General features: G+C 43.6%; 1 protein-coding gene across 1 annotated transcript in view; it reads right to left on the reverse strand.

The window, feature by feature from the left end:
- Positions 1-14,923, reverse strand: part of LOC149333647 (uncharacterized) — a 64,141-nt gene that overhangs the window by 17,325 nt on the left and 31,893 nt on the right. The window contains exon 4 of the mRNA XM_089557770.1: positions 11,861-11,967. Coding sequence (XP_089413896.1) covers positions 11,861-11,967 — 107 coding nt within the window. The remainder of the gene's footprint in view (positions 1-11,860; positions 11,968-14,923) is intronic.

The raw sequence follows: 14,923 nt of genomic DNA on the forward strand, positions 1-14,923 counted from the left end.
ATAGTTGTCTCTTAACGTGACAACTATAATTTCTTCCATACCTCCCTGCGTTGTCCTTAACTTAAGATGAGCCCATTTTGTTAGCCTCCACGTTTTTTTCCCATAGGTGAGTACCGGTAAGATAAAGCTGTTGTATACTTTGCTTTTGAGGGATATCGCTAAACTGCCATTCATGATCATGGAGAACCTGCCATGCGCGCACCACCTCATTCTTATTCTTCTAGTTATTTCGCTTTCATGATGCTGATCTATGGTCATTACCAGCCCTAAGCAGACGTATTTCTTTACCACTAGCAGCACACCCTATTAATTGTAAACTGCTGTTCTCTTCCGAGACTGTTGAATATTACTTTAGTTTCCTGCACATTAATTTTCAAACCTACCGTTCTTCTCTAGCAGTTCATCTCCAGAGTGATTAGCAAAGCAATACCAGCCGCGAACTCCAGATTACTAAGGTATTCTCTATTAACTCTTGTCCCCAACTGCTCCCAATCCATGGCTCTAAATACCTCCCATAAACAGGGGGTGAATAGCACTGGTGAGATCCCGTCCCCCATGTCTGACTCCCTCCCTTATTGTAATTTTATTGCTGGCTTTATGGAAAACTTAGGGGGTAGCTGTTCACCCGCCACAGATATCTGTCAATATTTTTACACAAGGCTTTCCTACACCTTGATTCCGCAATGCCTTCACGACTACACAAGTTTCTGCTAAAGCAAATGCCTGCTCCTTACATATATATATATATATATATATATATATATAAGGAAAGAGTTGAAGTACACTTCTTAGAGAAACATTTATTTACCGACGGTTTCGGACGGTGGACCGTCCTTCATCAGAGTAAGGTTGTTTATGAACAAAGACGATCCACTTGCTCACGGCACCGCACACAGATGGAGAGGGAAAGACGCTCTCCTTTGAGGAAACAAAACAAAACACGAAAAGCAAGACCGTGGCGGACAAGGGTGTTCCTGCCGATTAAGGGGACAATGAGGACTCCAAAGCGAGCAGAAAAATAGGAAAAAAAGAAAAAAAGAAAAAAACGAATTCAAGAAAGGGGAAAAGAGGGGGTGGGGGGAAGGGTAGGAGGCAAAATGTTGTAGCGGAAGTGGAGAGGGGTGAGCTATCTGCGAGGAAAACCGTTGAGAAGAAATATTGTGGGCGGAGGCTTCCTTCGGCGGGAGCGGGACGTTCGAACACGCGGGAAGAAAACATTACTGCGCCCGTTGCATCACAGTGCCAACCGCCCGACAGAAGTGTGTTTACTGACTGTTTGAATGTGAGTTACGGCGGCGGCGCGATCACATCGACGGAGAGTTAACCGGCCAGACGCCGGACGGAAACCTGATCCCGTGGCTGGGCCCCGCGGAGACCCAGCGCAAGCTCCCGGCTGCTACTCGTCAGCCGCGCGCCCCCTCGCAAAGACACTGCGCCGCCGATGAGGTGCCCTTTCAAGGAGTGAAGTGGGGGGCAGAGCAACGAAAAAACGAGAGAAAGAGAGGGCGTACGCAGAGCAGGAAAAATAAAAAGAAGAAAAAAAAAGCAGAAAACAAAAGAAGAAAAAAGAAAAAAAAAGAAAAAAAGGAAAGGAAAGGAGGCATGAGAACTTGCAAAAAAGTGAAAAAGGGGGGGGGGGGGGAAGGGTGGCTTGCTAAGTAAAACACGAAGTACCCCAAATTCACTTACGGCCCCTTGTTAGCGCCCTGCGCCTTCGTAAGGCAGGCAAGTAGAAAATTGGGCTATCTAGCTGGACGACCGACGAACGCGATTCACAGTGATCCACAACCATATTAGTGTATAGCAACACTCCTAATCCTTGTTCGCAAACCAATGTAATGTATTGAGTATCATTCTTTTCGTTCTATTTGAAATGGCATTTAAAAAGGGGGGGGGGTGGAAGGCCCCCTTATGGTTTACTGCAGAAGTCGTTTCAGCAGCAATGTTTGGGCATAAGGAAGAAAAGAAAGATTGGGGTAGGAGACAGGCGGCATGTAGACGCAAACACTCAATATGGTATGACCTCAGGCGATTCAGTCGAAGAGGCTGTGAATCTCACTGGGCCTCTGATTTCTGAAGTGCGGAGAGAGCTCCGGGGTTCTCATTTATACCTGCCTGCACCGTATTAAATTTGAAAATAAAGTATGACTCCCGTTGCTCCCGCTCACGGGTATTTTGGAAACCGCTCTGTAGCAGAGTGACTTTAATTTTGTCGAAATCATGATTTTCTTGACGGACGTGTTTCGACAGGGGGAGGAGAGGAAGTGATTTGGCATGCGCGCGGTGATTATTGAATCGAATTCGGAAGGAATTCTCGGTCTGGCCAATGAATTGCATTTGACAGTTGCCGCACTCGAGCATGTACAGTACGTTACTACTGTCACAATTCAAGTTCTCTCGAATGTAGTGTTTGAAATTAGAGTCTGTGCTCTGAGCCAACGTCGTTTTCTGCATGTGCTTGCAAACTTTACACCGATTCTTCCCGCAAGGCACGCAACCAACAGGGTCTTGTTTACTGATAGTAGAGTGAACCACATAATTTTGCAAATTTTTTGGTCGTCGGTAGGTGACCCGTGGAGCCGTTGGGAAAATCTTTGAGAGTCGGTCGCTTTGTTCGATGATGTTAAAATGTTTTGTTAGAATTTTGTTCACATTCGGGAGGTTGTTCGCAAAGGTTAAGACTAGATTAGAGCGGTGTTCATTGGGAGCTGCTGACGCGGGATCCCCAAACAGTTCGTTACGGTTTCTCTCTTCCGCATTTCTAATTGCATCGTCGACAATAGAGAGCGGATAGCGCTGATGATTCAAAACCTCCCGCATACGATTAGAATTATCCTTAAAATCTTCTGAGCGTGAGCACACTCGTTTGAATCTGAAGGCCTGAGAGTATGGAATAGAGGTTTTGCAGTGGCGTGGGTGGCAGCTTTTGTAATGGAGGTACTGTTGTCTATCAGTGGGCTTCCTGTAGACACTGGTGATTAAGACGCCCTGTTCTATTCGAATCAAGACGTCCAAAAAGTTAATTTGATTGGTCGAATAGGTGTGCGCGAAAGAGAGGTTTGGATGTATGTTGTTAAATGATGAGATAAACTGGATGAGCTGGTCCTCAGTGCCGGTCCATACCATGAATATATCGTCTAGGAAGCGTCTGTAGAAAGCCGGTATTGTTGGATATGACCGAAGAAAGTCCGATTCAATGCTGTTCATGAATATGTTGGCATATTCGGTACACGAATTAATATATACTGATGCCATATTTATAGATTTTTCAAAAGCTTTCGAACGCGTTTCCCACATAAGAGTAATGAAGAAAATTAACAACCTACAACTGCATCGCGATATCATCCGTTGGATCGGAGAATTCCTACGTAATCGCTCCCAAAGCGTCAAAATTAAAGAGTATACATCGAGCAGTTCACGAGTCATATCGGAAGTCCCACAGGGATCCGTTTTAGGGCCATTACTATTTTTAATTTACATTAATGACATAGCATCTAACATATCATCTAACGTGCGACTGTTCGCTGACGACTGCGTGATCTATAGGAGGATAGTCACCCCCCTTGATGCAGTTATTCTACAGACCGACTTAGTGCGCCTAAATGAATGGTGCCAGCTATGGCAGATGGAAATTAATATAAAAAAACAAAGTTGATGACCTTTTCCACGTGCACTAATATACCTTCTAATGTCTACACAATTAATGAGAATACAGTTGAAAGAACGGATTGTTTTAAGTACCTAGGTGTTTATCTCAGTGCTGATTTAAGCTGGAACACCCGCATAAATCACATCACAAACAAAGCATTTAAGAAACTGGGACTCATCAAACGTCGTCTATATTTTGCCAACCCCGAGACAAAGCTTCGCGCGTATACTACACTCATAAGGTCAGCTTTGGAATACCCATCTTTAATATGGAGTCCAAGTAGCGTTTCATTAATTAACCGTCTTGAGTCTGTGCAAAATAAAGCTGTCAGGTTCACCCTTTCTTCATACTCACCGTATGAAAGTGTGTCATTATTGAAGCAAACTATCAGTATTCCCGACCTTATCACTCGACGCAAGTTCTCTCGTTTATCGTTTTTTCATTCCTTGTACTACGATGGCTCCCCGTTCAAAGCTGATCGCATCGGCCCTGCCCATCATGTTTCATCCCGGTCTGATCATTCCCACAAAGTGCAACCCATCTTCGCACGAACACTGAAATATCAAACATCACCCTTACTATTATCTATGGCAGAGTGGAACTCGTTACCGGCTGACATAGTTTCTGAAACTGAGTTATCACAATTCCAAACAAAAATTTCCTCGCACCTTGGCCTACAAAATTCACCGTGATATTTTCAGTATTGTCGAAGCATTAAGTCTTATACGCTCAACCTATGTATCTTTGAGCGACTGCAGTGATGTGTACTTGCAATTTGTATATAGTTATTCTTTGTATTTGTTAACTACTGTGTGCCAATAATCTGTATTGTGTTGTTTTCATGCCCTCCCCCCCTATGTAATGCCCACGTGGGCCTTTAGGGTATTTAAATAAATAAATAAATAAATAGTTTGGCGCCCCCTTTGGGCCCATAGCGGTGCCACTCGTTTGTAGGTAGAAAGAGTTGTTGAATTCGAAGGAGTTGAGTTTGAGAACCAGATTAGTCAGTTCTGCGAGGGTACGTTTGCTGGGAGAATCCAGGCTTTTGTATTTCTCATACGATGTGATCAGAGCCCGGATGCCGTCATCATGCGGTATATTAGTGTACAGGGATACCACGTCCAGGGTTATCAGAAAAGCTCCTTCTGGAGCAGTAAATTGACTTAATTCTTTTAGAAAATGAGTAGTGTCACGAATGTAAGATGTGTGTTTAGGAGGGATATGCCTGATCAGAGAATCAATGTAGCTGGAGATCGGTTCCTTGAGTGTGCCAATGCCGGAAACGATCGGTCGACCCGGATGATTTTCTTTATGTATTTTTGGGAGCATGTAAAAGCGCCCTGGAGACGCATTTAATGGCGTCAGCGCCTTACTTACTCGTGGCGATAATTCACCTTCATCGGTGAGTTGTTTCAAGGTTTTTTCTATAATTTTGCTGTGCTCAGTGGTGGGGTCTGATGAAAGCAAGCGATAGAAATTGGAGTTATTGAGTTGACGGTATCCCTCCTGGATATACTTTTCTTTATCTAAAATTACTATTCTACTTAAAACAGTGCGCAGGGACCGGACATAGTCGAGAAACACACAGACACAGCACTTATTGACAACTCAATATTGACAACTCAGAGTTGTCAATAAGTGCTGTGTCTGTGTGTTTCTCGACTGTGCCCTGTCCCTGCGCACTGTTTTAAGTAGAAAAATGAACCAACTGGCCCCGCTACTTCTCATGAAAATTACTATGCCGCCTCCTTTGTCAGCGGGTTTAATAACAATGTCCGTTCGCTTGCTGAGTGATTCCAAGGCGTCACGCTCTTCCCTGGAAAGATTCGGCGGTCCCGGTTTGTGTGCCTCGAAGGACTGAATGATGTCTCGTTGAATCGCTTTTAGATACATGTCCAGATGTTTATCCCTACCGGATCTCGGTGTCCACTGTTCCTGAGAGGGAGGGAATGAGTTACAATTTTGGTTCGGCTTATCAGAAAAGTACTCCTGGAGTCTAAGATTTCGAGAAAAATTGTGGAGATCCTTTAGTAATTTATATTCGTCATATCGGCCAGTATTTGGAAAGAATTTCAGTCCACGTGACAATACCGATTTTTCCTCTTTGCTAAGGGGTGCGTTTGAGAGATTAATAATGTTCTCCTGTACGTCCGAACATTCCAATGTTTGATTAAATGGGGTTGCATGATCGCTTGCAGGCATGCGGGTGTATATAGGTTGTAATTTGTCCTCTCTTTGTTGCGATGCCACGGCGCTCTATCTTCCTTCCTCAAGCTGGATGTTATTACGCGAGAATTTTTTGCATTTGTTATTCCAGATTTGCTTACTCTTGCTCGACTGAAAGAACTCAAGCTCTTGAGTCTCCATATCCGAAAGTACCACGTTTCGACGAGCTCGCCTCTCCTCACGGCTCAGTGATGCCAACATCTATTTGCAATGGTCTATAGTTATTTTCAGAAGGTTTAGGGATGCGTTAAGCAGAACTTGGCTCCAAGCTAGGCTATTGGTTTTCGAGATATTGTTCATCGACGGCGTTAAAGACTCGGAAAGGCCCTTGGGCACTGTATTTGATTTTAGGTATATCTTAAGGGTCTTTATGTGGAGCTCGTGCCTGATCCTTTTGTCTATTATTTTTCTTAATTTAAAAAAATTCCGAGAGTGTGTAGCAGCAGCTGAGGGGGGAGTGGGCGGCTGAGCGCGATCACAACGTCAATCCTGTCTCACTCGCTGGGCGGAGCCGCAGCGTCGCCTGAGGTCATACCTCGATTTCGGGGTCGAAGGGTTCTCCGCACAGCTGCTCCCGATGTCAGGTGTTTGTCGGCGTCTTTCGGCCGTTTGAGCTTCAATTGCTCTAGGAGACGCTGATACGCTCAAAGTTGGACTGCAGGTCTCAGGTGCAAAATCCAGCGGCGCTTCCTGTGATCCGCAACAACTGTTTCGGGTGGTGGGCTTTCGCGCAGCAGAGTGTTCCAATTGGTGCCCACTGGCAGGTGGCTTGGAGGTGGATGGGGCGAAATTGAATGGTGGTTCCCTCGCTTCACTGGCATTGGTTTCTGTCCTGAATTTTGGGGTACTGGTGATATGTATATGGTGATCCGAATTAGGGCGATGATTCTGCTGAGCTGGACTGGAGGATCCACGAACGTACTCAGAGATTTTTGCAACTTCTGACTCCGCTTCTCTATGAGAATTCACTGGCCGAATACTTGGATTGTCCGCTGGAAGCGTTCGCCGGAATACTCGCGTAACCGGCCTCCGAACATCCTCTATTCTTCTTGCCTCTTCGAGGGTAAGGAAGCAGTGGCTTGCCGGTATGTTGGCTGAGTTCTGGTGCTCGGTTACTGCCGCGTAGGTGGGAGGTGCTGTTGTAGTGCATCCTGAGGCGGGAAGGTGGTCAGGCCACGGCGCTGTGCTGTTCCGCTGGATTGTCAGTACCAGGCTGTGAATGTTCCACGCAAGCGCTACGACACCGCCATAACTCGGATGCACCCCATCCGCGGCCAGGACCGTAGACGGGTGGATGTTTCTCTAAGAAGTGTACTTCAACTCTTTCCTTATGTTATCAGCAGTCGAGCAAGTTTTTTCATCGTAATATATATATATATATATATATATATATATATATATATATATATATATATATATATATCAAAATGAATTATACTCTGCGCACTTCTCTTTCACCTGATTGACAGCGTGAATGTGGTCTATGCTCTGTCGAGAACCCTTTACGAAAGCCTGCCTGATTAATTAGTTGATTGAACTCTAAGATTGTCTCACCGATCACCTATCACCTTAGTTAATGCCGCATAAGCAACGGAGCATAAGCTGATTGTTGTGCTATTTTTAAGTCGTTGACCTCTCCTTTCTTATGGATTAAGATGATGTTAGGTTTCCTCCAAGCTTCTGGTGCGGTTGACCTCATAAGGCATTGCGCAAAGTCCAAACCATATCGACAAGTACATGGGCGAATAAAACACTGCATAAATCTACTGATAATGAAACCTTTTGAGACTAAGCAACTTATTTGTTGTTTGTAGCAATTTACGAGCACTGTATAATACCTGATCGTGACTCTTATAGCAACTTTTGTCTGCCCATATTTCTGTATCAATCCCTATTAAGACTTTGCACATTACATTATGTCATGAAGCATTGTCTGCTTGAACAAAATTGTACAACCCACTCCTGTCTGGGCCTTGAAATCGTGCTTACATTATTGTCGAATAAAAATAAAGCAAAAAGGAACACTAAGCAGGAAAAATCAACTATTCTGAAACCATCACGAAATACACTGCTTTCGAAAAGCCGTCTAAATGAGCCCAACCCTGAGAATTACAAAATATGGTCAGCTTCGCACACGTCTAATTGGAATTGTTTTCTATAATTTGTGAATTATGGGAATGAATTGTCCCAGAAGAACTTAGCAGGAATAACAACCTAAATTAATCCAAACCAAAAACCAGCCAACGCTCACAAGGATGAATAAGAAATCACGTTTCAAAGACGCAACGCAGCTCGATGTCTAAGTTGGAAATCCAGTCATTGATATTAGATCCAGTGCAAACAATGAAGTTGAGAGTAGAATAAATTTTCGAGACGAGGAAGAGGTCAAAGGCTTCAGTTCTACCACATATCGGCGGCCAATGAAGATAAATATATAAACGTACATGTGCACAGTTGGCCTGTGTTCTTTACTGTACAGTGTTTTGTGTTTATAACCACAATATCGAAGCACAACATTCTTGGATCGTGAGAAACTGATGCAACAGTTGAATATAAGGCCGGTGTAGGGACTTATTGTCCAGGACACAGATTATAAACGCTGACACATTTCCCATGATTTCCCTCTAGAAAGGATTATACTCCGTTTCATACATAGCTGTCAACGCGGCCAAGGCTGCGGCGCCTGTTCGCGCTCCTCGTCCGCATCGTAATGTAGTGCGTCGAAAGTGAAAAGAGTAATGAACTCAAAATTGAAGTAAATGTTGGTTGATATTGCAGTATAATGATAATGGTGTTTTATTTTGCAAAAAGATTGCTTTTTCTTTAATGTTCTTCAAAACAGTGTGACAGTTTTCTGGGTTTTTTTTTCAGCTCCTCCTGTATCAGGTTTTCGCAGCTAGGCTGGCCGGCCGGCGATGTCGTCTGCTTTCGTCTTTCGGTTTCCGAGTAAGCGAAAATGGCACCGCTATCGCCTACTCACGTGTTTTCTTCGCCCACTGCGGCTTCAAAAACATCTCCTGCTCGCCTGTTCTCCAAGCTGAAGTCTCCGAAAATTTCGAAAGACTCCAAGCAGGTTATTGTCAGCGTTTACTCTAGCGTAATAGCGTAAGGAAGCGCTTCCCGGAGAAGACTGTGCGTGAAGTTCTCGAAACTGTGGGCGAGATGACCGGGTGAGCCCTCGGACAGTTGCGAGGTTCAAGAAGGAAGGTCTCGCTACTGGAATAAGATCACCGCAAAAACGACCTAGCAAGGTGACCATATCTAGCTCTCGCAGTGTCAAATATGAGAGCTTTGCAGTCAACGCCATCCGACTCAAGTTACATCGTATGTATGCCGTACACTACACTGCCTTTTCCCTTCGAGACAAGTAAACAGCGCTGTGTTTTTCAAAGTAGGTATTAGAGTTTGACAGTTTCGAGTTTCTACCTAATGAATCTTTTAAGAAAAGTAAAAAAGTAATAAAAAACCACCCTAGCCGGGAGTCGAACCTATGCCCTTTGTAAAATGAACACACAGGCGCGCGCTTCGTAACACTCAGCCGCGACGCGAGGCGGACGGATACATTTGCTTGTTTTTTTGCAGGGGACTACTTTCGTACCTTTGGCAGCGTTGACAGCTATGTATGAAACCGAGTATAGTTGCTTGAGCAACTGGTTCGCGGACTATAGCGTGTGATCTCGTACAGCCGCTGTCCACCTTCATTGCATAATGTTTAGCGGGGTACTTGCTGCCGTAGACGATTTTCTGCAGCGCCGCAAGATATCCGTATATGCAGGCGATGTGGACTCTGCTCCCTAAGTCCCAAAAAATTCTACACACCAAGTAGAGAAAGTACCGTAAAGAAATCGAACGTATGGCATGTAGCATGTTTCTCCTAACCTACAAATCAAATAGCGCAGAAAAACACAAAAATATTCCCATAAACAATTCATACAAAGAATAGCACGCGCAGTACCTGATTGGAAACATTGTTTTCTTAATACGTCACCTCCGGCTTAATAGAAAATTGAGCCTAATAGCTTTGGTACAGTCACTAAAGAAGTAAAAGTAATGTCACACATTTTCGTTACCTCCCCTAGGTATGTGACGAGAGGACTATGCCGCAGGCTTATAATACCTATCTTGAAAGTGTAATTTCCGCTATGTTATTTCCGAACCACATCTAACGCTGCGAGCAGACTATATATCCGTGTAAAGCGTTTATTTGTTGCCCTTGTCAAGGTTTTACCTTGGAGAAACTGAAAAGAAAGTACAACCGGATGTGGTCCTAATATTATTCCAAACGAATTTCTTGCTTCTTATTCTGAAATGATTCTTTGTTATTGTTTTTGGTCCATAATTGCTCCCAGTATATATAAATTGCCTGGTCGCAGGAAGGCAGCCCAGATTGTTTCTTCTTAGAACAAAGGGGGCCTTGTTTTGCTGCAGAATTGCCTTATCATCACAGTGGCATGACCATGGTTAAGCTGCTCATATGCATTCGCACACTTGAGTAACCAATTTTTGAAATCAAATTAAATCGTAAATAATTTTCAGCATGGGTTCAGAATAGGCTTCTGCACCTCACTGCTTACAACTATAGTATTTCCTTAGCAACCTGTTGTGATACTAACGGCGGACTCGAGGGAAATTATTGGAATTTTCAAATAATTCCCAGCTGAGACTAACCTTAAAAATGGCATTGCTCACCAAAATCTTTGTTGCATTTCATAATCATGCTGAATTTACAATATGCGCGCATAGTCTCCTACTTTTATGGTAAATAATCTTTCTTATTACGTATTAAGCTAGATCTGTACACCCTTCGTACTTAACGCCGTCATCCGCGGCATGAGCTCTTCAACAACACGATTGAATACAAATGCTGAGCAGAAAAATGTACTGGAAGAAACGAACAGCAACTTACATTTTTTTTTCAGAAACCCGTGCAAATAAGAACTATCACAAAATTATAAAAAAGAAACGATAAAATCGTTAGAGGATACACCTAAAAGGCATGCAAAGAATTCATGAACTGGGTGTGAACTGCGTATGAAGAACATGGAACGCGACTGAGTTCTTCAAAAATGAAGGTACATTGATCCAAACAAACTACCCTACGTGCTCCAAAAGACAAAAAAGTGTTCAAATATCGTTGACATAGAGAAGCGCGACTTCTGAGTTGGTAATACTGTGCATGAATTTAGGCCTAATCTAATGAAGTATTGCGAAAACAAATTAACATTTCGAGTTTAAGAGGCGGTTGAAAGCAGTATCCCTTCCAATTATCGAGACGATATGTAAGATTGCACGTTGCTCGGACTGTTGGTGTGCCCTTTTCCCTGAGACGTGCAATGTGTTTGTAAGCACCTAATATTACCGCAATGCCCATGGTTGGCAAAGTTGCATTTTGGGCCGTTTTATATCTCCCTATACCAACAATATAGCAGATGGCCAACGACCCTATTTCCAGACATTTAATTCCAGAAAGCCTCTATGGTTTGGGCATCTTCTTTGAGGATATGAAATGTGCGATTAAGAAGTGCTGCTTTCAAAATTTCTTTTAGGGCACTGCTTGGCACTTGCGTTATGATAGGTGATAGGACGCTCCACGATCGATGCTGTGAACAGATGCTGCGCTGCTGAATACTTTAAACTTTAGTATCTACGCAACACACAAAAGCTTATAAAGTAGATTATGAGAGAGGCACTGCCGCAGCTGAATTGCTTAAGCGCGTACAAGCGATATCCACAGGAACTGCTCTTTGATCTCTACCTGTCAAAACTCTAACAAATTTTTGTCTTTGTGTAGTCATCCTATAAACTACACTTGTGCACTGCAAAATACAGCCACAAAAATCACCATTCTCGGGACTCGCTCGCTTTTGATTACAGTTTGCTTCATTCGTCGATACCTAAAACCGGTGGACAATCACAGGAGCACGACCAAGCTCTTTGGCGAGAAGCTTAAAATAAAATATAGATTGTGAAGAGCGGAAGACATACTAGATTTGTAGCGTGCGTGGAGACTGTTGGGCACCAGACGAGTGACATTTTTTTTGTCACTTTGAACACCAGTTTTGTAGAAATTGCCGATGTATTCAATTTGATCGCTGCAAGAAAAAACAAATTGTTGCAACATTTTCACGTGACGGGCTCATGCACAGTTACACGTGCTGTCGAGTCACGTCACGGTTCACTCTACCCAGAAAAAAGGACGCGGTGATTTTATTTCTTGCAGTCGTAAAAAAATATGGCCGTTTTCTAACCCATTTTGCTTAATTTGGTTTGTTGCATACGCTAGAACTAAGGAATTCAGATTTCTGGTTTGCCTTCCAGTGTATAAACCAAAATTAGCTGAAATTTACTGTCGTTGCTGTTTGGGAGTGGCTGGTAAGCGTTTATTTAAAAAAAAAGTAAATGCTCTCTATTTCCTCGTATTTTTAGCTTAACAATGCACTCATGACGTCACTGTTACGAATGGTATTAGCAGGAACTCATTTAGAGCTGTTATTGAGGGCCAAGTACATTAAACCATACCTATGGTAGAAAGGTTTAGCCGTGCAGCTATTACAAACAATGAAGGTAATCAGATAGGGGAAAGTGAGGCTAAGGGCGGCACGGGGCAAAACGCGACATATTGTTACATAACAGCACCTAACTTTTAAGATTCTTATTGGATCACTTTATATTTAGCTGCAATGATCGGCTTCAAGTGCTCTATAACATGGTTAAGGCTGGTAAGTTTTATTGGTATTCCGCGGAGGAAAAAACTCTGTTGTATGCCTGGTTGAACAAAATTGTAGTCAAAAAAGAGCAAATTTCTGCACGGCACTCTTTTCAGTACTCTGCAATATAACCAGAAAAGGCTCGAAAATTTTAGCTAAGCGATTATTTGTTACAAATTACCCTTCGCCTACAAAGCCGCCGCGGTGACTCAGAAGTTATGGCGTTCGGCTGCTGCCCGGAAAGACGCTGCTTCGATCCCGGCTGTGATGGAAATTCGAGTAGCCTGTGTACTGTGCCACGTCACTGCACGTGAAAGGACCCAAGGCGGTAGAAATTTCCAGGGTCTTTCACTACGGCACCCTTCAGAGCCTCAGTCAATATGGTACGTTAAACACCCATCAAACCAAACCAATCTTCACCTACGAAAAGTTCGAAAGGTCTCGGTCCACCCGTTCATACAGAAAAATAAAGTTAGCTTCAAGCTACATGCGGGGAAAATTTCGCCATTGTGGTGTTCTTGTGGTTTTATATAAGGATAATTACTTTACCGCTTGCTTTTAAGCGCTACATTTGTTTCCTTGCTTACTGGATTGCTCTGAAAATTTGGAGTGAAACAATTGGCTGCCAATAGGCGCGAACAAGAGGGGAAGGAACTCTACCGAGTATAAGGCAGCGTCAGTGCCGCCAAGCGTTTCCGAGTCTCTGCATTTACGCTCCCCAGAAGGGAGGAATAATTAAATGCTAATTGCAAGGGCTAATGTTTGTTTGAAATCTAAGCGCCTAATTGTTACCGGCTAGCAAGAATGGCTACTTGTGCAGCACACGTGCTCAAAATAAAGCCTCTTATGTTTGATGTAACCAAAAATCACGAACGAAATTGCTTGGTCATGTACTCTATATTAAGCAGTATTGCGTCTACATTCAAAACCTACGAAGCGCAAAAGCAACAACTATAGTGCTAAACAAGAAAAAATCCCGAGGACTGCTGGAAATTCAAGCAAAACCCGAAGTAGGCTGTACGCAAAGCCTCTTTGTGTAAGCACGATATTTGAAGCAGTTCATTAGACAAAACACCGCGCCTTTGCCGTTGGATGTAATACTGAGGCAAGGGTAGGCGCTTTTTTCCCTGTTTCCCTCTTTGAGGATTTAGGTTAAGCATAAATCCTGAGCTGCATAGCCTCAATGATTCTTGTTCTGACCTTCCGGATGAAGAAGCCCCTTGCCCGACCTTGTTGCCGACGTTCTTTAGTAGTTAGATTTATACAATTTTTTTCCTTTAGTCCCCGTGTGGCCAATAGCTGCTCCACCAGTATCTGGGCCAGGAGTACTCTGCACACGGTGTGCATGCCCTACTTGCCTGCCATCACTTCTTGCACCATCGCGAACTTCAGATACACAAATAGAGCAGATGGGTTCCGGAGCAGACACGAGGGCATAGTATCCTGCATCAAATCTCGACAAAATAGACATGGACGCTCCTTGTAATGAGGTAAACAGATGATCGATGTCCTCTCAGGGTAACGAGTTGCATTCGAACAGGAAGTAAACAAAATGTGGGGGGGGGGGGGGGGGGGCGTGTACAGAGTTTTCATAGATTGGATCACGCAGTTTTCGGGAATACCGACGTCCCCGCTTTAGTGAAAGGTTGCCCTGCATCAGGCAGAAAGGAAAGGAAATATGATTTGCAGAAATCTTTTTCCTGCAGAAGAGCTGGCTTGTATGGTAATCATGACATCATCATGAACTAGAATGTTAATAGAAAGCGTAGTTAGCAGCAAGCTCTCTTGGAGTATAGAGCGCTAAGGGAAGAAGCAACGAGAGAAGATATATGACCCCACACGTGTAGTATTTGTTTTCCTCCTTTTGCCATTTTGTTTTTTGCGCTGCCAATCTCCATATGAAAAACCTTAGAACCCCCCTTCCTGCAAAGAATATTATCACAGGTGACGTGCAAGTGGCAAGACTTCCTCGGCATGCTGAATACTCACCTTTGTTTTTCTAGAAAGCAGCCTAGGTCTTCTAGAGACACCCACACGAAGCCATTCGTGTGGTTAAGGGTATCGACTCCTTTTCACTCGCGCCGCTCAGTTTAAGACACGAGGATGCTTTGTGGAAAGTTTCTTTATAGAGTTTGGAGAGATCAACTCTTCTTAGCCCATTTTTCCTACACTACTTGCAGCATGTACTGATGGCTAGTGATATTGCAAATTGTTAGGACTGTGTGAGATTGCAGGTTGTATTTTACACAAACACAAAGGTATAAACAATAAACGAGGCGGCTTTTATAGGAAAGGAAACCAATTTCAGTATGGGCTTGGAAAAAGGAAAGAAACAAGAGAG

Source organism: Amblyomma mixtum, chromosome 8, assembly GCF_055824585.1.
Source record: "Amblyomma mixtum isolate Tamu chromosome 8, ASM5582458v1, whole genome shotgun sequence".
NCBI classification, from domain to species: domain Eukaryota; kingdom Metazoa; phylum Arthropoda; class Arachnida; order Ixodida; family Ixodidae; genus Amblyomma; species Amblyomma mixtum.